At 40.8% G+C, this 25,554-nt stretch overlaps 2 protein-coding genes and 1 long non-coding RNA gene across 15 annotated transcripts in view; 2 read left to right on the top strand and 1 right to left on the bottom strand.

The window, feature by feature from the left end:
• Window positions 1–25,554, top strand: part of cntn3a.1 (contactin 3a, tandem duplicate 1) — a 356,340-nt gene that overhangs the window by 128,319 nt on the left and 202,467 nt on the right. The gene's annotated exons all lie outside the window — the stretch shown is intronic.
• Window positions 1–25,554, top strand: part of chl1a (cell adhesion molecule L1-like a) — a 72,355-nt gene that overhangs the window by 32,255 nt on the left and 14,546 nt on the right. For 7 of the 12 annotated variants that reach the window (XM_074645134.1, XM_074645135.1, XM_074645131.1 and 4 more), the window contains 19 exons: window positions 875–1,045; window positions 2,254–2,292; window positions 2,445–2,556; window positions 2,641–2,822; window positions 2,916–3,050; window positions 3,879–4,019; window positions 5,135–5,246; window positions 5,843–6,006; window positions 7,444–7,609; window positions 8,138–8,262; window positions 8,467–8,571; window positions 12,370–12,567; window positions 12,950–13,020; window positions 13,103–13,325; window positions 14,281–14,316; window positions 15,575–15,690; window positions 17,763–17,967; window positions 20,028–20,150; window positions 22,470–22,655. In XM_074645134.1, coding sequence (XP_074501235.1) covers window positions 875–1,045; window positions 2,254–2,292; window positions 2,445–2,556; window positions 2,641–2,822; window positions 2,916–3,050; window positions 3,879–4,019; window positions 5,135–5,246; window positions 5,843–6,006; window positions 7,444–7,609; window positions 8,138–8,262; window positions 8,467–8,571; window positions 12,370–12,567; window positions 12,950–13,020; window positions 13,103–13,325; window positions 14,281–14,316; window positions 15,575–15,690; window positions 17,763–17,967; window positions 20,028–20,150; window positions 22,470–22,655 — 2,610 coding nt within the window. The remainder of the gene's footprint in view (window positions 1–874; window positions 1,046–2,253; window positions 2,293–2,444; window positions 2,557–2,640; window positions 2,823–2,915; window positions 3,051–3,878; window positions 4,020–5,134; window positions 5,247–5,842; window positions 6,007–7,443; window positions 7,610–8,137; window positions 8,263–8,466; window positions 8,572–12,369; window positions 12,568–12,949; window positions 13,021–13,102; window positions 13,326–14,280; window positions 14,317–15,574; window positions 15,691–17,762; window positions 17,968–20,027; window positions 20,151–22,469; window positions 22,656–25,554) is intronic. The other 5 variants (XM_074645129.1, XM_074645132.1, XM_074645137.1 and 2 more) reach the window with 2 other exon arrangements.
• The window catches only part of LOC141773278 (uncharacterized), a 376,505-nt gene that overhangs the window by 879 nt on the left and 350,072 nt on the right, over window positions 1–25,554 (bottom strand). The gene's annotated exons all lie outside the window — the stretch shown is intronic.

A 25,554-nucleotide genomic window follows, 5' to 3' on the forward strand; every position in this document is an offset into this window, starting at 1 on the left:
TGACTTATGTAATGGCTCTATGTAAACCAAATATGCTGTCGCGGTGCACTCATGAGTTCACCGACTCTATACAAGCAAACTCTTCCGGGCATTTCCATTAACATGTAGTGCAGGGGTTCCCAAACGTTTTCCCCTTGGAGGATAAGAGGCAAAGTGGTACTAGGATCCCAAGTTCCCCTAATTGAATATTCTTTTAGCTTTTACATAGTCAACAACACCTTAAAGTCCACCTGCTGAATGCAATTGGGCTCATTTCTACTCATAACCAATTTATGCAATTCCTAGACTGTTTAGGGACCCCAGTATGCAGAAATATTAAAATACACAATTTTTAGAATTGGCAAAAATAAAACATTTATACTGCATTTTAAAGAATTCATGTTTTTGCCCCCAAACTGCATGTGATTATCATAAAGTGGGCATGTCTATAAAGGGGAGACTCGTGGGTACCCATAGAACCCATTTTTGTTCACATATCTTGAGGTCAGAGGTCAAGGGACCCCTTTGAAAATGGCGAGTTTTTCCTTCATTTAGCCCAACTTTGGAGTGTTATTTAGCCTCCTTCCATGACATGATGTTGGTATCAATGGATGAAAAACACGCTAACATCTGGCGGGTGAAATCGAACCTTATGGTGCCCTGGTTTAGTGTATATGAGGCTACGCTATAGTGCAATTTGCTATCATGTGACCTGAGTTTCATTATGAGGTTATTGTTAAAATCACCTTTTATTCCTGTCCCTCTGATGCACACGATGGATATAATTAAGAAGTCCTGTCCAATTTATGCTTTCTTACCAGGCAAAATACATCTCCAAAAACAGACATTGTCTACATTGATGACACATCATTGATACAAATCTGCTCTCTTCCAGGTCTCGAGCACATTGAGCAGGATGAGAGGGTTACCCTGGGCATTGATGGCAACCTGTACTTCTCTAATGCCTTACAGAAAGACAGTCGTCCGGACTACTGTTGCTTTGCTTCCTTCACCACGATACGCACCATCGTCCAGAAAACCGCCATGGCTGTCGAGGTCAAGAGCTGTAGGTTTACAAAATAGTCTGTGTGGTGTTATAGGTGCAGTGTGTAGGATCTGACGGCATCTATTGGTGTGGTTGCGGATTGCAATCAACCAGTGGGCTACCCAAGCCAATGCTGAAGTGACTTAAACCTGCATTCTTTCTAACAGCCAGCAGGGGGCGACTCCTCTGGCTGCTAAAAGAAGTCTGATTGTATAGAAGTCTATGAGAAAATGAGCCTACTTCTCACTTGATTTATTACCTCAGTAAACATTGTAAACATGAGTTTATGGTCTCAATCGTTATGGTCTTTAATCCTTTCACAGTGTGTTTTCAGCTCATGAATGTTAATTATAACCTTTTTGGTCGCCTGACCATGTCTTATCCGGGATTCAGTTGTACTTAGCTCCGCCCTCTCGTGTCACTTCTGGTTGCAAAAAACCAAGATGGCGAAGGCCAAAATGCTGAACTTGAGGCTTCAAAATGACAGTTCACATAACAGTGGGTGACGTCACGGTGACTACGTCCACTTCTTATAAACAGTCTATGCAACCAACTGAGTGCCCCTCAGCTCACTCCTCCCTTTCCAAGACTGCGGTAACGTGAGCCGCGCTACCGCCATTCCTCACACAGAGGCCATCCATACCATAATAACACTACTTTAGTAGCAACCGAAGTCAGACGGGGGGTGGCGATAACTCGGTTTTGTGTGTCGGAGGACTACGGTGGCCTTCAGGTAACGTAAAAACTTGAAAGTCTCTCTCTAGAGCCAGTGTTTGGTTTGTCCGTTTTGGGCTACCGTAGAACATGACTGACTCTGTGAAGAGGACTCATTTTAAGTTAAAGAAAACACGACGATTCTTAGTTTCAGGTGATTATACACTAATGAAAACATAGCTATGAATATTATATTCCATTTCTGCTTATAGATCCTCTGAAATGCTTCACACTGTTCCTTTAACCATAGATACAGCCAGCTGTAGCTCACTAGTAAACGGTGACATCAAGGACAGATCCCTGAGAAGGGAAAAGAAAATGATTATGCATCCAGGTATCTTTATTATCTGTTATATTTAAGACGCTGCTCTACCACATACCAAGAAGCAGGACTTGCCTTGTCACGTTTATGTTCCAGGAAATTCTGTTATGACTCTTAAATTGAGCAATACATGTCAGTGAAGACAAACCATCACGACCGCTATCTTTCTCACAGTGGTTTGTTTTTGTTCCAGTGAAAGCTGGCAATGAATCTGCTGACAACGGCGACGCCAGTGAGTAATAATCACACATCTGATCTTATCATGTGATCAGGCAGGATAGTTGTTGCAAAGAAAAGCCTGCAGATTGACTATAAACTTGTGTTGCCCATTGATTAAAATGATGCATCTGACTGAGGAAGACTCTTTCTCTATGTTCAACACAGCTGAAGCCCCCGCAGTGAGGATAGCTGGCCTGCTGCTGCCCTCTGGTGTTCAGACATTGAAGGTGCTGCTGAAGGGAGAGAAGCTGCAGCTGGAGTGTATACCACACGGATAGTATGTATACATGCTGTATCATCACATTATCACTATACATACCATCATATTTATCGTCTCATAACGTGTTGTTTCATGTCATAGTCCCACTCCGAACATAACATGGATGAAAATGGGAGACAAGCTGCCTCAACGGGTAAAACTGCTCCACTTTGGGAAGCTGTTGTCCATATCTGCTGTAGATGAGACGGACAGCGGGAAATACATGTGTAAAGCCCATAACTCTGCTGGAGAGGCGGCCCACTACTTTGATGTAATAGTGGAAGGTAGGAGCTAACATATACTGGATTTGATGGGATGGCAGTGTGTGTTTTTTTTATTGTCTCAGACCAACATGGATCTTCTTACTCATCTCCCAGAGCCGCCCAAGTGGGACACGGAGCCTCCTCAGAGCCAGCTGACCGTGATCGGGACCGATGTTTACATCAAGTGCTCGGTCAGTGGGAAACCATCGCCGGATATAACGTGGAGGAGGAATGGAGAACTTTTCACAGGTGAGTGGGAATAATTCTAGCTGTGGTTTTATGCATTGTTTTGCTGCCACTGGGCAGGAGGAGCAGCTACACCAAACTTCAACTACACAAGTTCAAGTTGACAAACAGCTGTTGTGCTAAAGTGAAAGATGTTTATTATATCAGGATAACCCCTTGATATGAATCATTTTGTTTTCGAGGGGGTCCTAAACAAACACAGGATAGAAACTGAACTGGCTACAAACAAACTGATAAAAAACTCAACAGAAAAACAACAAAACAACAAACAAAACAGAAAAACATAAGAGAACTAAATAAAACAGAAACAAAAATAAATAAATAAAGATGACAGTTCAATAAAATAATAATAATAATGATAAAAAAGATTCTGTTACAGCATTAGATTGGACACAATCACAGAGTCAAGCTCGAGTTACAGTGAAGTGAAGAAACTAAGTAAAGGAATGGAACAGTGATAGCGTTACTGAAAACATCGGCAATTTGTTTTAAGGTGAGAACATTTAAAAAAAAAATACGAAATGATAACAGGAACGGATATTTATAGGTAACATATTCCAGTCATAGGGAGCGCTAAACATAAAAGCCTTTTTGCCTACTTCCTTAGATACAAAGGGAACCATAGAGAGAAACTGATCAGAGCTTCTTAAAGCGTAATTTGGTACGTAAGGAACAAAGAATTGTTTGAGGCAAAAAGGACAGTTGAAGTTTACAAATTTAAAAATAAATTAATACCTATCTATCAGATTTTTTTTAAGCCTTCAAATATTGACATCAGTGTCGGTGGTTGTGCTTCAGCGTATTTTGATGTCATGTTTCCATGTCTGTCAGATGACCCAGCGAGCGACAGGCGAGTGTTTGATGACACGGTGGTACTCCGTAACGCCGGACCGGAGGACAGCGCCGTCTACCAGTGTGAAGCCGCCAACAGTCACGACAGCATTCTGGCCAACATCAACATCATGGTCATGAGTGAGTATTACAGCGAGACTTAAACCTCTCACAGCCAGCGAGGACTCAAACATGATGTATCAGGTTCACCTGCTTCTGGGAAATGGAGTGTAGTTTGTGTAGGTTCAATAGCATTTCACAGCTCCTTCCGATTTCTCAACACAAATATTGTTTTATCAGATCCTAAACAGTAAAGTCAGTTGTTGCTTGTTGGGCTTGAGTTTGCCATGTTATGATTTCAGCATATTCTTTATGCTAAATGCAGTACCTGTGAGGGTTTCTGGACAATATTTGTCATTGTTTTGTGTTGTTAATTGATTTCCAGAAATAAATATATACATACATTTGCATAAAGCAGCATATTTTGTCCGATCCATACATATTTAGATTGCTTGTTTAATCTGGTCAGTGGACCGAAACTCAGCGATATTACATTTACTATCATAGAAGACTAAAAAAACAGCAAATATTCACATTTTAGAAAATGGAACTTTTGAATCTTTTTGCTAAAAAATGACTTCGTTACTTCACACTCCAGTTAATTTTCTTAATTTTAAAAAAAAATGTATTTAACCATTATTTAACCAGGAGTAAAAACTAGTAAAAATCTCTTTTCCAAGAGTTTCCCGGCCAAGATAGGCAGCAGCACAGTTACACGGTTGCAGACATAAAACAAACATAACAATTGAAAACGAAGACAAAGAGCAAATTACAGAATTACATAAAAGAATTCATCAGCATTCAAAACATCTACGTACAACCAGATGTGCTTTTTTTCCAAGTCTTTTAGGAGCACTTTAAAGACCTTCAGTGAGACCAGCTCTCCAAGTTTCGGGTCATTTTGTAAATGATTGTTTGTAATTGATTAATTGACGGATTGTTTCAGCTCTACAGGCATGTTTGGCCTTGCCATGGCCACTCAACATAACTCCAAATGTTTTTTTGAATGGCGTTTTCTCACTTTCTCACTCCCTATAAGAAATCTTCTATATCTTGAGGTGTTACGAGAGGTGTGATGATTGTGTGCCTGTGTCTGAATCATATCTGCGTTTTCAGTCATCTGCTCTTCTGTCCTCATGGGTAATAACTTGACATTTGAGCAGTTGTAATCTCTTCTCCCTCCCCTTTGCTCTTAGATATGGCTCCTCGGATACTAACGAGGGACAACCAAGAGTACGCTGTAGTACTCGGAGGGGACGTCACCATGAACTGCAGTGTTTTCAGCTCTCCACCACCCACCATCTCCTGGTAAGTGATTACCAGGAACAACATGCTATATTTGCTTACAGTAGTGAGTGACGTCGGTGAGATGTCACACAATATTCTGACACAGTTAAGACTGAATAACTTCACACCTTCATTCAGTGTTTTCTTCAGGTAACAGTTTAACTGTATCAGTCAGTTCTGTGCAGTTTACGGACGTCTGTGCATGCTAATATAGTCTCAGAGCACAGCGCAGTGAGTCATGCTAGTAATCCCACACTGCATGACATACTGTAGATGTAGACTGACATTTGTGTCTGTTTAATGAGATAATCCTCTTCCATTCCTTGAAATTGGTCTAATTAACAACTATCACTGCAGCTCTGCTATACAAAAGAGAAATAGGATCTCAGACAGTCCATGAAGAAACACTCTTAACTTGACAAAGACCCTCAGAATATTAGGATGCTTCTTCTTATTCTATTAGATGATATTCCACATTAAGATGATATTACTGTGTGGAAGAGAAATCTGAAACAAGCATGATGAACATGGCTCGAATGTGGCCGAAACCAAACACTTGGTTGATTAAAAAACTCTGAAATTGTTTCACCTTAATTGGCAAAAACTTTCTCTCCTAGGGCCAGAGATGAGACTCCAGAGACCATCGAGGGAAACCGATTTTATGCTCCGGACGGATCTTTGCAAATCATCAGTGCAGAAAAAAACGACAGTGGGAGATATGTGTGTGTCGCCTCGAACAGGGAGGGCAGGTCAGCCGTCACTGCCGTGCTGGATGTGAAAGGTATCTCAGCAACATGATTAGTGCTTTCTTTAAGCCGGAGTAATACTGAGTCAGTGCACACCATTATTCATTAATCAAGGGCCAGTTCACCCAAATGACAAACAGTTTTTTATCTGCTTGGCTAGACTCGGGGGTGTTCAATAGAAGGCTTTGGCTTCTATACAAAACCACATTATAAAAAACAGTTTAAGATCTGGAAGGTAGAATCCTTCTTAACTTTCTTCAACACGCTCTGCTGTGATTGATCGAGTAGTTGTCCTTTGAAACATGCTTGTGCCCAAAAAGCCAATAAATATCTCAGCATCCAGACTTAAAATTCATCATTCATTGATGATTATAAAGAGATGCAGCATGAATAATAATGTGGTGAAACATATTTAGAAATCTGTTTTTCATGGACATTTCATAAATGCAAATCACCATGGAAATTTATTGAGCAATCAAGCAATCATTTCCATTTTGGTAACTCATTTCACAAATCAGGAGACAGTTACTGCAAGAGGGACTCACTTATAAAGTAAATATGTTATATATGTGAGGGATAATAATAACGCGTTAACGTAAATTCATACTTTTAAGGCATTAATGTAACTTCTGATTTATTAGTTTTAAAGCTAGAGTGAAGATACTGGTATCATATGAAACTACAAAACCTAAAGAATCCATCGGTACCAGTCAGAAAGGAGGTTAAATAACGCTCCAAATTTACGCTACATTTTGACGAAGAAAAACTGTCATGGCCATTTTTAAAGGGGTCCCTTGACCTCTAACCTCCAGATATGTGAATGTAAATGGGTTCTATGGGTACCCACGAGTCTCCCCTTTACAGACATGCCCACTTTATGATAATCACATGCAGTTTGGGGCAAGTCATAGGCTGTATCCGAAACCGCATACTATGCTAATACGTACTGATTTGGCCAAAAATGTAGCATGTAGTATGCAAACAAAAGAAAGATCTACAGTCGGTCATTTTTGTGATGTAAAGTAGTGGAGGTTTGCTGTTGTCCAAGCTGTTTACTTTCGCTTTCTAAAACCGGAAACCCGCGAAACCCGGCCTAGCGTACTACAAAATAACTTGATTTACGTTCCATACTACATACTGCTGACGAACGCAGTATGCAGTATGTACTGTATACTGCGTTCGTAGGCGGTTTCGGCTACAGCCATAGTCATAGTCATAGTCAAGTCACACACTGACAGCTGTTGTTGCCTGTTGGGATGCAGTTTGCCATGTTATGATTTGAGCATATTGTTTATGCTAAATGCAGTACTTGTGAGGGTTTTTTATTTATTATTTTAAATATTCACATCTCATTTGAAACATGCAGGAATTATAAATGATTATTTTATCTGGCCGCAGCCTCACAAGACAAGTTTCATGTATGTGATTTTGTCTCTAGCTTTTTTTTTTCTTTTTTCTTTTTTTATCTTTAGACCCTACAAAAATAGTATCTCCACCTCAGGATGTGCAGATCGTCAGCGGGACCACGGCCCAGCTGACGTGCCAGGCAGAGTACGATAAAAGCCTGCGGGATACCTTTGAGGTGGTGTGGAGGAAGGATGGGGAGGAGATCCCACTTTCCTTTGAGGAAAATTCCAGGTAGGTTGCTGTGGTTCGATAGTATTTCCGTTTCAGTTCTCAAGTGTGCTTTTGCCTAAGATGGCTTTGTTCGGCGTCTTTATCTCTGTGCTAATGCTGGGGAAGAAATAACGCATGAAAAGTCCCAAAAGCTTTGTGCCTTATCCTGCTCAGTAGAGGGTCAAAGACGTGGGATTTTGCTGGCCTTTTGTCTGCTTAATGAACTGACTGATTACCTGCCAAGAATGTTCTGTTTTTGTGTGCCTGGTTGTTTTGTTATCTGCTACAGTTTTAGTTGCACAGTTGCTGGAAAGTTGGGCACATACTTGAGTGAAAAAATAAATCTGGCACGTTTAAACCATGATTGTCTATCGCTATGTGCATTTTGATGCAGATTGAGATGTAGATGGAAAAAAAAATCGAAACTTTTCCTATTATTAAAATCAATAACCGTGTAGAGGATTGTGCAGCTATGTATATGCTCATGAGTACTCGATTGATTTAAGTCATATTACAGCTATGTACTGACGAATGTGCTTACACGTCCAGATACTTTGTGGACGACGGCGGGCTGCAGATCATGAGTGTGAACCTGAGCGATCAGGGAATATACACATGCATCGCTAGAACCGGCCTAGACGAGGACAACGCCACCGCGCTGCTCACTGTGCTGGGTAAGACGGGTTTTATAGAATATCATTCATTATTGATTACACACATTCTTTGAAAGGACTTAGCATATAGACGGTTATATGAATAATTTAAAACGTGGTGTTGCATTGTGGTTCGGATGTCATTATATTATGTTTAAGCCCTCCAGATGTTCTAGATATTGAATTACTACTGAGCACCCTAATGCATGTATTTTGTGGTTTCAGACGTTCCCGACGCTCCAAAAAATGTAGAGATAACCGAACTGAAGAGTCCGAGGAATGTTCGCCTGTCTTGGATACCCGGGAGTGATCACAACAGCTCTGTAACAGGTAGGAGTTAATGCAGGAGAAGTCTCAAAGAGGTGGTAGTCGTGCTAAATAATGCAACATTTTCGAGGAGATCATCATCATGTGTACTCTTGTGACTGTCGGTTTTTTACACACTTAAGTTTACAGCCCACATAATGATGTAATTACTATATAACTGGTGTAATTTCAAAATAATTAGAGGGAGGAATTGGCCCTTGCCAACTCTGGCCATCCCTAAGACACACCCGGGCTAAACGAATGTAATAGAATAGATTATTGTCTAGTTGGGAGATTTTCTTCACTCACCATAGAGACAACAAACAACATAATAGTATAATAGCACATAAGTAAAGTATTTACATGCAGGAGCCTGGCACTTTCAGCTGATTTTGTTCAGTGAGTGCTGTGTGGATGAAACATCTCTTACACAGAAATAGGTTGAACTGTGTCACCTGAAGTCTGCCAACTACTATTAAAAACTGGTTTACAATTACCTTTGTTGCATGTTCATACCCATAGACTATATATGAGAACAGTTTATCACACATTGGTTTGTGCACTTATGTTTTGAAGCCTCGAGTTCGGCATTTTAGCCGTCGACATCTTGTTTTTTTGCAACCAGAAGTGACACGAGAGGGTGGAGCTAAGTACAACCGAACGCTGAATAAGACTTTCTAGGCGACCAAAATGTCACAATTAACTACCCGGAGGTTGCCCACTGATCATATCCAGGTGGCTACCTCTGGGTCTGAAAAGTGAAGCCAATGCTGAAGTGCCTTAAACTGTCAGTCTTTCTAACAGCCAGCAGGGGGCGACTCGTTGCAAGAAGAAGTCTGATTGGATAGAAGTCTCTGAGAAAATGAGCCTACTTCTCACTTGATTTATTACCTCAGTAAACATTGTCAACATGAGTTTATGGTCTCAATCGCTAGTTTCAAGTCTTCTTCAATACAGCATGATGTTCATTTAGTAAATTATGGTCCCATTTAGAGTCAAATAGACCATAAAGCAGGGGATGCTTTAGGGCGGGGCTACCTTGTGATTGACAGGTAGCCACCAGCGACAGCGGTCTCCTGGATGAAAGCCTTATTGTTTGTTGGACCCATCCACCTCAGGTGTGTGTCTTTTCGCTCTTTAAACTACGTCACCGCACTCCCGCCGCACTTTCTCGGAGCATTTACTGTTGCCGCAGATGGGTCTACGTTATAGTTAATGGAACGACTGATGCGTTTCATACATTCAGCGCTCAAGGGTGCCTTGTGCGGCGGTATCGAACGCAGATGGCCGTGACAAAGCCTCGTGTTTGACGCCCTGTGAATGAGGACGGGCTGCTTATTCAGCATTCGGTTGTACTTAGCTCCACCCTCTCATGTCACTTCTGGTTGCAAAAAACAAGATGACGACGGACAAAATGCCGAACTCGAGGCTTCAAAACGGCAGTCCACAAACCAGTGGGTGATGTCACGGTGACTCGTCCACTTCCATACAGTCTATGGTCATACCCCTCTCACTCTCTCTCTCTCTCTCTCTCTCTCTCCCCCCCCCATTTCAACACTGTCCTCTGTCAAGTAAAGGCAAAAATGCTCAAAAAATCATTAAAAAAAGTTTTTTTCTTTGATGCAAGTACTAATTCAGCTACTGTACATCACAAAGCGCTGTCATGTCTCCTCTGAGAGTTAACAGACTCTGCTGCTGTGATCACTGTCGAGTGCTAACTAAAGTTCTTCGACAAGCGACGGCTGCAAATAGCTGTGAAGTGCTGAGGACCCTGGCAGGGAAGCTTGCGTCTCATTTAGGCTTCAAAAAAGGGACTTCATTTATTTTTGGAACTTAGTGATGATAAGAATTTAGATCAATTGATAAATGTATCCTTGTGGTGTTTATTAGCTTTGATGTGTGTTATCTGTGATCGGAAATTAGAATAGACATGCCTGAAGAAGATCTTTTTGTCAGGCTGAAATGTGCAGTCGTTTTATTTGTTTAATTAAACATCTTGGAGCAACCAGACATCAGTTGTGAGGCCAGCCTCGTTTTCTAAACGATATCAGAGTCAGATCAGTTTGGCTCAGCACCTGGTGCATGTCTGTGTAGAAATATTAATTTAATATAATTAATTTGCCATGGAAATTGCCAGAAGCTATGGCTGTGCCTGAAATCACTCCCTTGTTTACTCATTTATTATTCCCTACATGATAAACATTCAGTCGGGTGCTGTTAGCGAGCAGTTATCAAATGACAATGAGATCATTTTTCGACACACTTACAGGTGTAGTGTGGCATAACTAATTCACACATCTGTCATCTCAGGAACAATTTGCAGAAAAGTAAAGAATAGTTTATTTAAACCTGCAACAATGAGTGTTTTTCTTTGGCCACTCGGGGGCAGTGGAAACACGTTGTAAACAAAACATTGGCATATCATCACCTTGTAAGTTGTGTTAGCAAACAGCTGCTCATTTACACACCCAGCCATTAATTTGCAGTTGTGTTTCTGGCCACCTTTCCGATATTCACTCTCTTTTAGCTCTGTTTTGGTCTCCACCAATTTTTTAGCTGCTAAGTGCTCCACTATGTTCACCCGCTAGTCGCTAACTGTGTCTGTCTGCTGTCTGTCTACTAAAAAGGAGAAGAGAAGAAGAAAAAGATAAAATTACACACACTAGCAGACATCCATATATGCAAGTAGACAAAGTGATGAAATAGAATTAAGATTCTCATTGTTATATGATCAATAAAAACTAATTATTAATAAGCAATTAACAGTGATAATCTACAAGGCAAACATTGGGGAGATAAAAACAAACCTTTAGCGGCTTTCTTAAATTGTTCTGGTGCCACATTTTAAGCTGTGGTTCAAAGGTGTTCATGTCTGTACGTTAAGTACGAAGCTGGAATCAGGAGGCAATTAGCCTAGCTTAGCATAAAAACTGGAAGCAGGGGGGAAAGCGCAATCCTTGCTCTCGCCAAAGTTAAAAAATCTGCCTACCTAGTACACCCAAGCCCCCAGGAAGAGCGCCGGTCGTTGATCCCAATTATTGTAGTGGCCAAACGGTGGTACTACAACTTCTGTGTCCGTCACGTGATGCCATTGGGCCCAAAAAAATACTTTTTCCCATAGACTTACATTGGGAAAGAGACGTCTGTAACTCAGAGGATAATTTCTTTTTAGGGTAAATCAACTCCCCAGTACAAACGCTCTAATAGTCCTTATTTAAATCATGAGGTCCTAAAAGTTGTAAAACGCACTAATAGCCGAATCCAGAGTTATTTCCCTTCCTCCGTTCATGTGAATGAGACCCAGACCGCGACGACAGCGTGACGTTGGGAACGCGTGACCAAGTCATGTGACCGAGCGGACGTTACTGCGCATGTTCCGTGTGCCCAATGGACGCGGAAGATCGCCGGAAGATCCGGGTACTTTTCCAGACGGAAGTCGAGCCATTTTGGCTTCATGCGCCACTGAGCAACTTTCATAGGAATGAACAGGGCCCCGCCTCCAACGCTGTATCCAGTTCTCTTAATACATCCATGAGTACACCCCTTAAGCTTTATGCTAAGCTAACCTAATAGGCCCTAGCTCTGTATTTAATACAGAGATATGAGAGTCCTCTCTTCTAACTCTCAGAAAGAATGCAAATAAACATTTTTATCTTCCTTTATTGGTCCAGTGGAAGTGTTAAACATTCACTGTAGATAATCTATCAATAATATAACAGTGGACTGTGTCTAATGCATGCTTTCTCAGCAGGTGTGATTATTATTATCAGATGTGTGCTGATGACTGAATGTGTTTGTCTCTCATCTCCTCCACGTACACAGAATTTATAGTGGAGTACGAGGAGAGCCAATGGGAGCCTGGCAGGTGGAAGGAGCTACAGAAAGTCCCCGGTAACCAGGCAACAGCCGAGCTGGCGCTACACGGACACCTTGACTACCAGTTCAGAGTGTACGCTGTTAATGCTGTTGGACCTGGACCCCCCAGTGAGCCCACTGAGAGATACAAAACACCCCCTGCTGGTGAGCCTCGCTCCCTTTTAATTAGCATTTTCTGCTGTGGTTTATCTGTTGATTGTGGAAAACATACAAAGTTTTAGCATTTCTTTTTAGAGAGTTGCTGTGTGGCAAGGCCAGCATTTGGCCACAGGACTCGGTAGCAGTAGGGGGTGTGGATATTTTTAGGTCTCAGAGAAAGTCGCCAAGTATTCGCTCCGGCACATGTTGCTGCTTGATCTTGGCTCTCATTTGAATATGCTTATGTATGAAATGAGGATACTTGCACTACAATTGCCAAAGAGTTTGTTTAGCAGTAAAAAAACTACTGTTGAAATAGTAAGATGAACTCCTTCATGCTATTTTTCTTCCATTTATAAATATATAATCATGCAACTTCTCTTCAAAGCTCCTGGTAGAAACCCAGAAAACATCAAAATTCAAGGCCATCTTCCTCATCAAATGGACATTAGCTGGGAGGTAAGAGAAAGAGCATATTGATCTATAAGATTGTACACTAGAAAACATTATGGTATGTGATCAGTACACTCTCCTGTTGTAGCCGCTGTTGCCCATTGAACACAATGGCCCGGGCCTTGAGTACAAGGTGAGCTACAGGAGGCTGGGTGTGGGAGATGTCTGGAGGGAGCACCTGGTCAAAAGACACTCCTTTGCCGTGAGGAACACGTCCACTTTTGTCCCCTACGAGATCAAAGTTCAGAGCAGGAACAGCCACGGCCGGGGACCAGATCCTAAAGTCGTTACTGGTTACTCTGGAGAAGATGGTGAGTTACAGACTTAAAGGGATAGTTTGGGGGGTTTTGAAGTGGAGTTGTATGAGGTACTTATCCATAGTCAGTGTATTACCTACAGTAGATGACGGTCGGCGCCCCAGTTTAGAAAAACAGACCAACATGGGAGCAACACAAGAAAGGCTCGCCTAAAAAAAAATTCAGTATTTGTTTAAAGGTCCAGTGTGTAGAATCTGGCGGTATCTAGCGGTGAGGTGCAGAGATTGCAACCAACTGTGTGCCAAGCGTCTTGGAGAGCTACGGTGGCCGACGCGAATGGCCATCTCTAGAGCCAGTTGTAAGAGTAACATAGGTCATCTACAGCAGAGTGGTGAAGCAAGAGAGAGAGAGCGGCGGCGACGACGGCAGCGAGTAACGTTATCGACTCCGGCCCAAGCAGTTTATTATTATTATATTATATTTCTGCCAATAGATCCCCCTAAATGTTACACACTGGTCCTTTAAGTGTACGCCAAATTTAGAATATTTTCTCCGCTTTATCTCGGCGTCAGACAGCCCTTTCCAACAAGGAACTGATCTGAAAGTGAAACTTATCTATGCTCTCTTCAAAGCAGACAGTCTGTTGACAAAAACATGATAGATAAGTTTCACTTTCAGTTCAGTTCGGCGTCCGAAAATGCGTTTTTCTCCTGTCTGCTTTTCCAAACTGGGAGTGTGCCGACCGTCATCTACTGTAGGTGATATACTGACTATGGATAAGTACCTCATACAACCCCACTTCAAAACACCCGAACTATCCCTTTAATACTCCTTATACTATATGTATTATTATGCATTTCATTTTCAATATATTTCAATAAATGTTTAGATGCAACTCTCTTCACTGTTTGATTAAAACACCTCGGGCTGATGGAGCACATGGAGCTGTTGTTCTGCGTGTGACTTACTGTCAACTTTTTTGTGTTATCGTATCCCACCCTGTCTTCAGTCGTCTTATGGCATTGTCTGCGGGAAAATGTCTCAGGTTAAGTTCTTTCCTTTTCCCCCCCCCTTTTGCTCGTGGTGTTTTAACCCCGTGCGGCAGTGCAGTAGTGACTCTTCACTTCCGACGCCAGCAGGTGGTAGATAACCTTTGTAGAGCAGAGGGATGTCAAATTTCCACTTCTGTCTCAGAAGCTGTGGGAGATTTGACAGATCACGACACACTTTTTTTTTGTTGTAGTCGTTACTCGAGCACAATGGCTGCTTCTCCCTTTAGTGTGTGCTGTGCTTCTATCCTTCCCTACCTCCAGTTCAGTAACATGTAGAGCAGAAGATAGCGAGAGCATTTTCATTGCATGTTTGGTGTTGTATTTGTGCCTACTGAAACAATGAAGCCTCATTTGGTGTCCAGCTGAGTATTTATGCACATTTATGCTGATCTACCAGCAATTACTGTTTTTTATTTACCACCATAACAAGCAGCAGATCATTTCTGCACAGTCTAAACCAGGGGTCAGCAACCTGCGGCTCCGGAGCCACATGCGGCTCTTTAGCTCCTCTCCAGTGGCTCCCTGTGGATTTTTAAAAATGGAAATGAATAACTGTTTTTTGTTTACATTTTAATTTTTTATTTATCATTGTTCTAGGTCTATGATACGACGGTACGACGGAGTATTAGGGTCACATTGAGGAAAAAATAATAAATCTGAGATTTCAAGAATAAAGTCAAAATATTACAAGAATAAAGTCAGAAGTTTACAAGAAAAAAAGTTGTAATACTTTATTCATCGTAATATTACGACTTTTTTTCTCGTAAAGGTTATGACTTTATTCTCGTAATATTAAGATTTTTTTTCTCATAAAGTTATGACTCTATTCTCGTAATATTACAGACTTTTTTTCTTGTTAAGTTATGACTTTATTCTTGTAATTCTCCGTTGTGCATTGTCACTTTGGCCCTCACTGCATTAGACTTATATACTATATAATTAGACTATAAACTGTGTTACCTTCATCACAATGCTCAAATGTTTTGCGGCTCCAGACAGATTTATTTTTTATTTTTTTGCCTAAAATGGCTCTTTTGATAGTAAAGGTTGCTGACTCCTGGCCTCAACCAAAGTAAAATACTGTTCCACCTTTAACGTACCAGATCAGAGCATCGAATTAGGCTGTTTCGGTCCAACAGGAGTATTGTATTTTGTTTGATTTTCTTCTGGTAGGGTTAAAGAGTTTCTGCAAAGGTAGCCTGTTGTTTGCAGTATGTCTGTGTCCCTGACCTTCCTCCATGTGTTCTTTAGTCCCGACTGCAGCACCACGGGACATAGCGGTGGAGGTGATCAACACCACTGTTCTGAGAGTTAGCTGGACCCCAGCTCCACCTGCCACAGTGAGAGGTCATCTGGGGGGCTACGACGTAAGTTTTCATCATGGTCCTTAAACCGGATTTCTTCCAGACTGTGTTGTAAAACTGAAGACTTTCAGGGGTAACAGATGAACTCTAATAAACAGCAATAATTTTGCACTTTTTATAGTATTTTACAGGCAAAATAGCTCTCTAAACTTAGGCTAAATTTTGGCGAGGAAAACTGTCATGGCCATATTCAAAGGGGTCTCTTGACCTCTGACCTCCAGATGTGTGAATGAAAATGGGTTCTATGGGTACCCACGAGTCTCCCCTTTACAGACATGCCCACTTTATGATAATCACATGCAGTTTGGGGCAAGTCATAGTCAAGTCAGCACACTGACACACTGACAGCTGTTGTTGCCTGTTGGGCTGCAGTTTGCCATGTTATGATTTGAGCATATTGTTTTATGCTAAATGCAGTACCTGTGAGGGTTTCTGGACAATATCTGTCATTGTTTTGTGTTGTTAGTCAATTTCCAATAATAAATATATACACACATTTACATAAAGCATATTTGTCCAGTCCCATGTCGATAAGAGTATTAAATACTTGACAATTTCAGTACCTTTTGAACAGATAAAAAATGTGTGATTAATTTGCGATTAATCGTGACTAACTATGGACAATCGTGCAATTAATTAATTATAATAGATATTTCCGTACTTTACCCCTTTTCAAACAATACTGTAAGTGCAAACACATGTTTTAATAGGCACGATAAGGCTGAGACAGAGATACCAAAATGTTCATTATGTGACTTTACAACAGTGAATATTCTTCCTTTTTTTAAGTCCTATATCCCCAATAGACTCAACCCTGATATAAATATTTTTAAAGCAAAGCTTCCACAGTAGTTTGAATACGTGATGCCAATTATATAGTCGAACGGGGCGTTACGAGCGTCACATTGACGTCGCTTGTGAAGCATAAAACACCTAAAAATAAAGGTACATGTCAGTTAAATTTGACAAATGTATATCTGGTAGTAGCATAGTCGTTATAGTAATGACTGCGTAGAGAAAGATTTTTTCCCTGAAATCGTAATATAATGTGAGGTTCACCCAACCCGACTCACTTTCTGTATTTCAAACTCCACTGATGGCCCTGAACAGTCTGAACGGTGCATCTCTTCTGGTGGGAGGATTTTGTCAGCTAATAAATATCCACCTGATGAACTCAACTATGAGATTTCTGCTTGTTCTCACAGAGGCGTCTCAGTTGTGAGAGAAGTAGAAGTATGAATGTGAAAAGAATCTTTAATTTGTGTATTTCCTTGATGTATAATTTAATTAAAAGGCACACTTAAATGTGGTAATATCAATCAATCAATCAGTCAAACTTTATTAATATAGGCACCTTTCAAAAAAGTCAAATGCAATTCAAAGTGCTGGACAGATGATTGACAAAAATATAGAGTTTTAAAAATGGATTTAGAGACTAATGCACACCAAAACAACCAATATAAAAGTTAATTGAAAAAGAAAGCAATAAGAGATGGCTATTTAAGATAATAAAAGATAAATAAAATACAAGGAAATAAAAATAACAGTAAAAATAAATAAATAAAAATTATGAAACTACACAAAATAAGCAGATTGTATTAAAATAGTAAAATTTTAATAAACTAAAATAGAATAAAAGAGATAATAATGATCAAATAAATAAATATATTAATTATATATTATATATTAAAAATAAATATAAATAATAAAAAACATAAAATTATAAAACACTACATAAAAGCCAGACTAAATAGATGGGTTTTTAGTTTAAAAAATATCAATATTTTTTTTCAATATGATATAATACCTGTAAAAATAATGTTTTTTTCCCCCGTTAACTTCACTGTGTGTAGGCGTTACAGAGTGACATTGACAACGTGACTGTTTGAAGTAGCTACACTGTCACACACCCTCACTTGAGATGATTGGTATCAAAAGCCACATCGCACCGCAGTTCACATCGTGTGATGTCTGATGTGCCTCATTAAAGCGGAAACCAGGCATTAATTGCTCCTCGACATTTTCTATTCCACTGTCTCTGTCTGTCTCTCCCTCCTCTCTGTGGTCTCTCACAGGTTCACTGGTTGAGGAAACGAAGTTGGCTGAATCCCAACAAGGTTTTAGATGAGCGCCGGTCGCTGTCTTTCCCCGGGAAGAGGACTCACGCCATCGTGCCGAGCCTCGAGCCGTTCTCCGAGTACAGACTCACCGTCAATGTTTTCAACAAGAAGGGCAACGGGCCCAACAGCGACCCGGTCACCTTCAGCACTCCGGAGGGAGGTGAGGTGACACAAACACGCGACGCACAACATATGGCTGCTCCTCACACACTTAGAAAGACTCACGCTAAGTACACAAACACTAAAAAAAAAATACACTCAAGCTTGCAGAAAAATACAGTTATGGCATGTTGGACATTTAAAGTGAGGTGAAGTGACAGGAATTAAAGTCCCTTGCATTAAAGTTACTTCACCTGGATGTTTGAGCTCACTTTGCAGCATCATAGATGTGCAGAGTTTGACACCAGAAGGCTGTTTTGACTGTTTTCACATTCATCTGCTGAAGGAGGAAAATGTCTGAGTGTACATACAAGCATGATTTATGACACCTAGTTTAGAAATCAATCATGGTCCGGGATGCAACTTACACACGAGTGTGATGCGGACACTTGAAACCTCCAATGGACAGACAATGAGAATGGACTTTTCTAGTAGGAAACATTGTGTCTAGTAGTTAAAAACAAAAAACACATTTGACATATTCATAGATTCTGGAGTTTTAAATGAGAGAGAGAGAAGGAGTAAATGTAAGTTAAAAAAATGAACCAGGTAATTTACCTTTTTGTAGAAAAAAAAATCTAAACAAATTATAATTTAAGTATTTTTTTTATGCTTCAAAGCATGTCTGAAATAAAGTGGTTACAATACAATGTTAAGCTTAAAGCGTCAGTTGGCGAGATTGGAGCAAATATGATTAAAAAAAGTTATTTTTATAAAACGGTTGCTAAATCGTGACAGTAATGCATGAAACAGGTAACCTGGAAAAAATCATGTTCCTCTGTGTCCTCCGGTGCTCCTAACGGCATCTGCAAGAATTCACAGACTGGAGACAAAACTAGCAGTAAGAGCTGATCTGAGGTCTGCTGTCCAGCTGCCGTCTATGAGAGCCGGCTGTCAATCACTCGCAAACTCCGACCAAACGGTCAAACTGAGCGCTGGTCAAATATGAATCAATATTATGTTACTGTAATGCCTATTTCTCTCCTCAAATGTTTTCAGAAACATCTTGTTGTGTACTGTTTAGCTGTAAAATGAGTAAGTGTGTGTCGCGGTAGCCATTGTGAATTCTCTTGAAGGAACGCCAAACTACCGGTCACATGACCGGAGCACAGCCAATAGGAACGCCCTCTCTCTGAAATTAGATTTTTTTTAAAGCCTGAAAACAGAGCCATGAGGAGGAGCAGAAGTCTAACTTTCTCTCAGAACACTTGAATTAAAATATGCTGAAAGGTCATTATGGGATTTTTGCCCAATGATGCCCCAAATATACCGTCTACTGCCACTTTAAAGACCAGGAGACAAAGAAGAAGTCGTCAAAGGTAGTTTACCATGAAAATGTTTGTTAAAGGCTGCTCAATGTTACGGCCCTGTGAAATGACGAGGCTGCTTAAAACAGGCAAACTGTTACATCAGTGTGTTTTTTGTCTGTTTAACAAACTAGAAAAGGTAGGACCGGCTTGAGGCATAGAAATAATAATAATAATAATATATAAATTATTTTTTTAAATGCCAGTCGACGCCCTTCCTCATTTTCTGCATTGAGATAACAAATGAACAAATAAAGAAAGAAATCTACTTTTCACCCCTGTAACTGTCTTTCTCTCAATTTTTCATCTGTCTTGCCGCACTTCTTTGTTGATATAAGTGTAAATTGTACTGAAACTGACTAAAACACCTTTAAGCCAACAATATCAGGGACTAATTGTTTATTTATATTATGATAAATACAGTTATTTATGAAAATAAAATTAAAACCAATTGTGATGTCTGATGTAGGGTTCTGGGGGCTTAACACTAACTCCAAATCCATATCTGGCCTAGGGCACCAAAAGAGCTTGAGCCGGCCCTGAGAAAAGGGAAAAATAAAACAGAAGCACAGAAGAAATATCAAACGTGAAAAGACGTCTGATACGAGAAAAAGAAACTTATTTGGACATGAATGGAAAAACTAAAACCGGCTGGCACTTTGATGCAATGTTTAACCGCCTCCACATAAATAACAAGCTGCTAGAGAAACATGTGTACACAGTAGACGCATTAATATTATCATCATTTTCATAGTTCCTGTGCAAGTGCCCATCCTGACCGCCTCCAACGCTCAGAAAGACTCCATTTTGCTGGTGTGGGGCCCGCCGCTGGAGGCGAACGGCGTCCTCACCGGTTATCTCCTGCAGTACCACCTCGGTGAGTACACACACTATGTAGTTTGTCTAATTACTCGTCGGCTTACACGGCGTAGACCTCTGGCCCTGCGTGAGGTCTTTCATTAATAGATGTCTCTCTGCTGTAGCTCGGCGCTTTGTCTGTAGTGCGAGGCGCACTGTGGGCGAAGTGTAAGCAGGAGTGCAGTGTGAGTAGGTGAGAAAAGATCAGGTTGGAGGGGAGGAAGTGAGGAGCGGGTGGATCTGATATACAGACAGTTTATCTTTGCGGTTTTAATGTCCATTTTATAAACCTGAAAACATACTACACACACAGCAGCCTTCTTCCTCTCCTCTCTTGTGTTATCACACCAGACACTAGGTTGCACTGTTTAACACTGAATGCTCTCACAATGGTCGGCAACAAGCCCAACTGTGCAGGCCACTTCAGATTGTGTCCTCAGTGTTTCTTATCTCCTATGCTGCTGGACTGCAGGTTCTCTACCAAAAGGAACATTTAACATGCTGTTTGTGCCTCTTGCACAAATCGTTCTACCATTCATCACTCAGAAGTATTTGCAAAAAAAATAAGAAAAAAAACCCACCCACCTTTACGCTCGAGAACAGTCAGGGTGAACAAGTGAGTGAGGGGCTTTCATTGCGCTCTCTCTGCTTTCAAAGCCTACACTCTCGTTGGCTGACATTTCTGGAATCTTTTGTGTAAAATGTGAAGGCAGAGACAGCCCTTTGCCGCCTCCACCAGCAACCCACGGAGTCTGGCCAGCTCTTCAATACAATCTGTCCCCTTCTCCTTTCTGCTTTGCTTTTCTTTTTTTACCATATCAGATGTCAGACTTTGCACCGATATTCCCACACAATGCAGTCTGTGGGTGTTGGAGGTGTTTTTTGGGGTGAAATTGATTCACGATGTGCACATCTCGAATTTTGTCTATGATTAAATGTTTCTATGTCGTACTACAGCAGGAGTCTGCAACCTGCGGCTCCGGAGCCACATGTGTCTCTTCAGCTCCTCTCCAGTGGCTCTCTGTGCATTTTTAAAAATGGAAATGAATAACTGTTTTTTGTTTACATTTTCATTTTTATTTATCATTGTTGTAGGTCTATGGTACGACGGTGTGACGGAGTATTAGGGCCACATTGAGGGGGAAAAAGAAAATCAGAGATTTCGAGAAAAAGTCGTAATATTACGATAATAAAGTCAAAGGTTTATGAGAAAAAAATCATAATATTACGATAATAAAGTCAGAGGTTTATGAGAAAAAAAGTCGTAAAATTATGAGAATAAAGTCATAATATGAAGTAGTAATTTTACATGTTATTTTCTTGAATTTTCTATGACTTTATTCTCGTAATATTACGACTTTTTTTCTCGCTAAGTTATGACTTAATTCTGGAAATCTCAATTTTTTTTTTCCTCAATGTGGCCCTAATACTCCGTCGTACATTTGCACTTTCGCCCTCACTGCATTAGACTTATATACTATATACTTAGACTATAAACTGTTACCTTCATCACAATGCTCAAATATTTTGAGGCTCCAGACAGATTTTCTTTTTTTGCCTAAAATGGCTCTTTTGATAGTAAAGGTTGCTGACCCCTGTACTGCAGTATATGCGCTATATCTGCGCATCCAGTCATGAAACCGCTGTGTAATTAGTCTGACGCCACATTTTCTGTTCTGCAAACAAACACCCAATTTTCCGAAAGCAGCGCCACAGGCTTGGCAACATATTTGGTTCCCACCTGCATTTCAACATTGGCACAGTAATGACATCAACGTGGGGGGTTTTCCAGTGGAAGAAGTGTGTTGCTTTCTACAGTGTGCACACATACTGTACTTTGATCTATAATGCAAGTTTGGTGATACATTATGCTGCTTGTGATTGCTGCTCCTCTGATTTCCTTCTTCTGCCTTATGTTGCTTTTTTGTTTATCTCTTTGTTTTTCCACCTGTTGTAGTTTTTGCCTTCATCATATCTCCTCCATTTCCTCCTCCTCCTGTATTTCTTTCTCCTTCTCATCCATCGCCACTTGTTTACACCCCACCACTCCTAGCTCCTCTTGAGCTCTCTATCTCCTCCTTTCATCTCCTCTCCCCTTTCTTCATAATGTATTCCTCCTCAGCTCACCTGTCACGACACGTATCTGCTCCGTTCACTTTCTGCATGAGCCGGCATGACATCTCTTCATCTTCCCCCTCCCTCAGCCATTGACCCTCATTATAGTTGTGTTCCATTAACATACAACACGAGCCGATGCCTTTTTTCTCCTACGTGTACCCGTCGTGGGCTCGCTCATGCCTCGTGAACTGACCTGACATCTCTCAACTTTCCTCTATAGTTAATGAGACCACACTGGAGGTGGGTGAATCCCAGGAGAAGAACATCACTGGGGCCGACACCACCCAGTGGCAGATTCAGGGCTTGGAGGAGGGCAGCCTCTACCGCTTCCACCTCAGCGCCTGCACTCAAGCAGGTTGTGGACCCCCGCTGGCACAGGAGAGCATCACTGCTCTCGCTGAAGCACGTGAGTGGATAAAATCAGTGGTGGTGTGGTTAATAAGACATAATTCACATTTGCATTGGTTTGGGTATGAAAGCCCCGCTAGTGTTTTTAAAGCATACTACGGACATGGGAGTTGCAATGTAATAATTCATACAAAGTGGAAATATTTATACAACTATTTGAAGTTACAGCCTTTGAAAACAGTTAGATAATGTCTCCTGTGGCTCTGGAGGACAGTTTCTCACGTCTGACAAATATGTTTAAAAATAAGTTTTGTTGCCGGCCCCGTCCACAGCAGTACATCGCTTTGCTCCTGTGTCGGTACGCCTGTCTGTTTCTCTAAACTGGGGGCGTGCCGACCGCCATCTACTGTAGGTAATACACTGATTATGGATAAGTTATCGTGTCTAGAAGGTAACCTACGAGTTAGTTTAGGTTAGGCATTGATCTCGAGTAGTTAAGGTTTGGACAGGTTTTAGGGGCATCGAGTTTTTGCCTAGATTTTGCAATTCGTGGGTTACCTTCTAGACACGACCTGGATGAGTACCTCATACAACTCCCCTTCAAAACACCCGAAATATCCCTTTAAATCCAGGAGACAAAGAAGAAGCCGGTGTCATCGTGTTACAAACTTTGTGCAACGGAGTTTGAAAGAAGTGGGCGTTTACCACAGACTGTATATAAACAATGGATGATGCGTCTCCACTTCCTCCCACTGTACAGAAGTGAAGCCAAAACATCCCAGATACAGGAGCTGCCGTCTTGAGATTTTGACGTCATTTGGAGCCAGAGTCTGTGCAGTAGTGATCGGGCGGTGGAACTGCGGTGTCCAGGTCACCCGCCCGAAACAATCTGCGAGCCGAGCACGGCGGCAGCTCGTCAGCGAGAGAGACTCACAGCTGCCAATCATGACGTTTCACTTCCTTTTAATAGCATCAAGTAACTAATTAAAACTAAACTTGTCAGAAAAATTAACACTTGAACAAACATCAACGTCATAAGAACTATCTAAAAAGAAAAAAAACATCTTTGTGAAAAATGTATTTGACGTGTACTTTGACTTTTATTTTGGCTCATATCCCATCCGCTAATATGGAGGAGGTGGAATTTATGACCTATACTGCAGCCAGCCACCAGGGGGCGATCCATCCAGATGTTTTGGCTTCACTTTTGGGGAGCTGTCATGTCGTCCATCTTTATTTACAGTCTGTGGTGTTAACAAGGCATGGATGGTCAAATGAAAAGGCTCTATCGAATTGCATTGTGGGAATTGTAAGACCAGTGTTTTTGGAGCTCGGCCCACGCTGAATGAAAGTCAGGATATTTTGGTCTTTGCATCAGTTACATATCCCCGCCTCTTTGGATTTTCACTTGTCAAAACTGTTGAAACTCTTGAAATGATAAAAGACTATTTCAATTGTGTCCTTCACACAGCTCAAATGGCTTTAAAATGAGGAGAGACAATGAGAATAGAAACAAGAAAAATGGTTGAACAAAAACAAGCACAAAGTCAGGTCAGTAGTGTAACAATGGGATGAGCTCAGCATAACATCAGGATTGGTTATTAGATAAGATACTAACAGAGAAGAGAACTAAGGGGGAAATAAGTAAGTTGTGTTTCAAGATGCTGCTTTAAAATGCTCAGTGAGATTGCCTCCCTAATATCCTTGTGAATGCTTTTCCACAGTTTGCATATAAAAAAGGTGCATCTCTAGTTTTCATGTGACAGTGGTTGTGAACATCTAACAAACCTGCAGCGGATTCAAGTGAACCTGAAGTCACATAAAACAACAGGGAGTCTGCAGTTTAGGCTGGTCCTGAGCCGTTTAGAGCTTCATATAAAAGCTAAAGGACTTTCTTTTTTTAAAAGATACCGGGAGCCATCTAAAACTGGAGTGCTGTGCCTCCTCTTTATAGTTTTGTTTTGAAGTCTAGCAGCAGAATTGTGAATAATATTTTATCCTCTAAATACCCTTTTAAAGAAGGCCAGTGAAAAGTTACAATAGTCTGCTTGAGATGAAAGCATGAATTATAGCTTTGTGGCATCTTGCTAGCTTAGGAGTGCCTGTATCCCGGCAGTATTTCTCCCATTGTCTGAGATGTTGGCTTAATACATAAACTTGATTGGGATGAAAGGATGCTATTTTGGCCGCTCTGCTGATATGCGATTTAAAGCTTAGTTCAGAGTCAAAGACGCAGGCTTAAAGTGTGAAACCAGAGATTCTTGGATAGAGCATTTCTTTAGTCTTGAGGCCTAGTAGGAGCTTTGTTTTCTTCTTTGATATTATTTATTTAGTTTTTGATTGCAGAAAGACAGGATGCAGGTGAGATTAAGGCACTTTGTTCATTCGGCTCTACTGACATGTATAATCAAGTGTCATCTGCATAGCTGTGAAAACTGAAAAAAAGAGATTACTTTCTGATCTGGCTTTCAAGATGCAAACGTTCCTCCCAGGCATGTACAGTATGCACAAAGCAAATTTAAATGATGTGACTGGTTGTGTCAAGTTCTGCATTTGGATTCAGTTATCTTGCACTGCTTTGGTTTGTCCCAAAGTCTGACTGGAACTTTTCCAGAATATCGTTTCATTTCAGAAAGCTGTTCATTTAAAGATAACTTTTTCAATTGCTTTTAAGAGGGAGATTAGGGCCTGTAACTAAGGAGAACATGGATCAACAGCCTAACAACAGCACAAAAACTCTCAGTCTCATGTGATGTGTTTATAATTTTAAGAACATAATCTTAAACACTGTTAAAGACATATTCAAAGCACTAGTTGTAGCTGAATGCACAACACACGGAGGATTTACTATCAAACTTAAACTGCTTTAAGGCAGAAATGAACAACAAAAGCCTTTAGAATGAGTGAATACAGGGATTGTCATCTATCGTTACTTTATGTTTATTATATTTTCGAAC

This window comes from Sebastes fasciatus, chromosome 8 (assembly GCF_043250625.1).
Source record: "Sebastes fasciatus isolate fSebFas1 chromosome 8, fSebFas1.pri, whole genome shotgun sequence".
NCBI classification, from domain to species: domain Eukaryota; kingdom Metazoa; phylum Chordata; class Actinopteri; order Perciformes; family Sebastidae; genus Sebastes; species Sebastes fasciatus.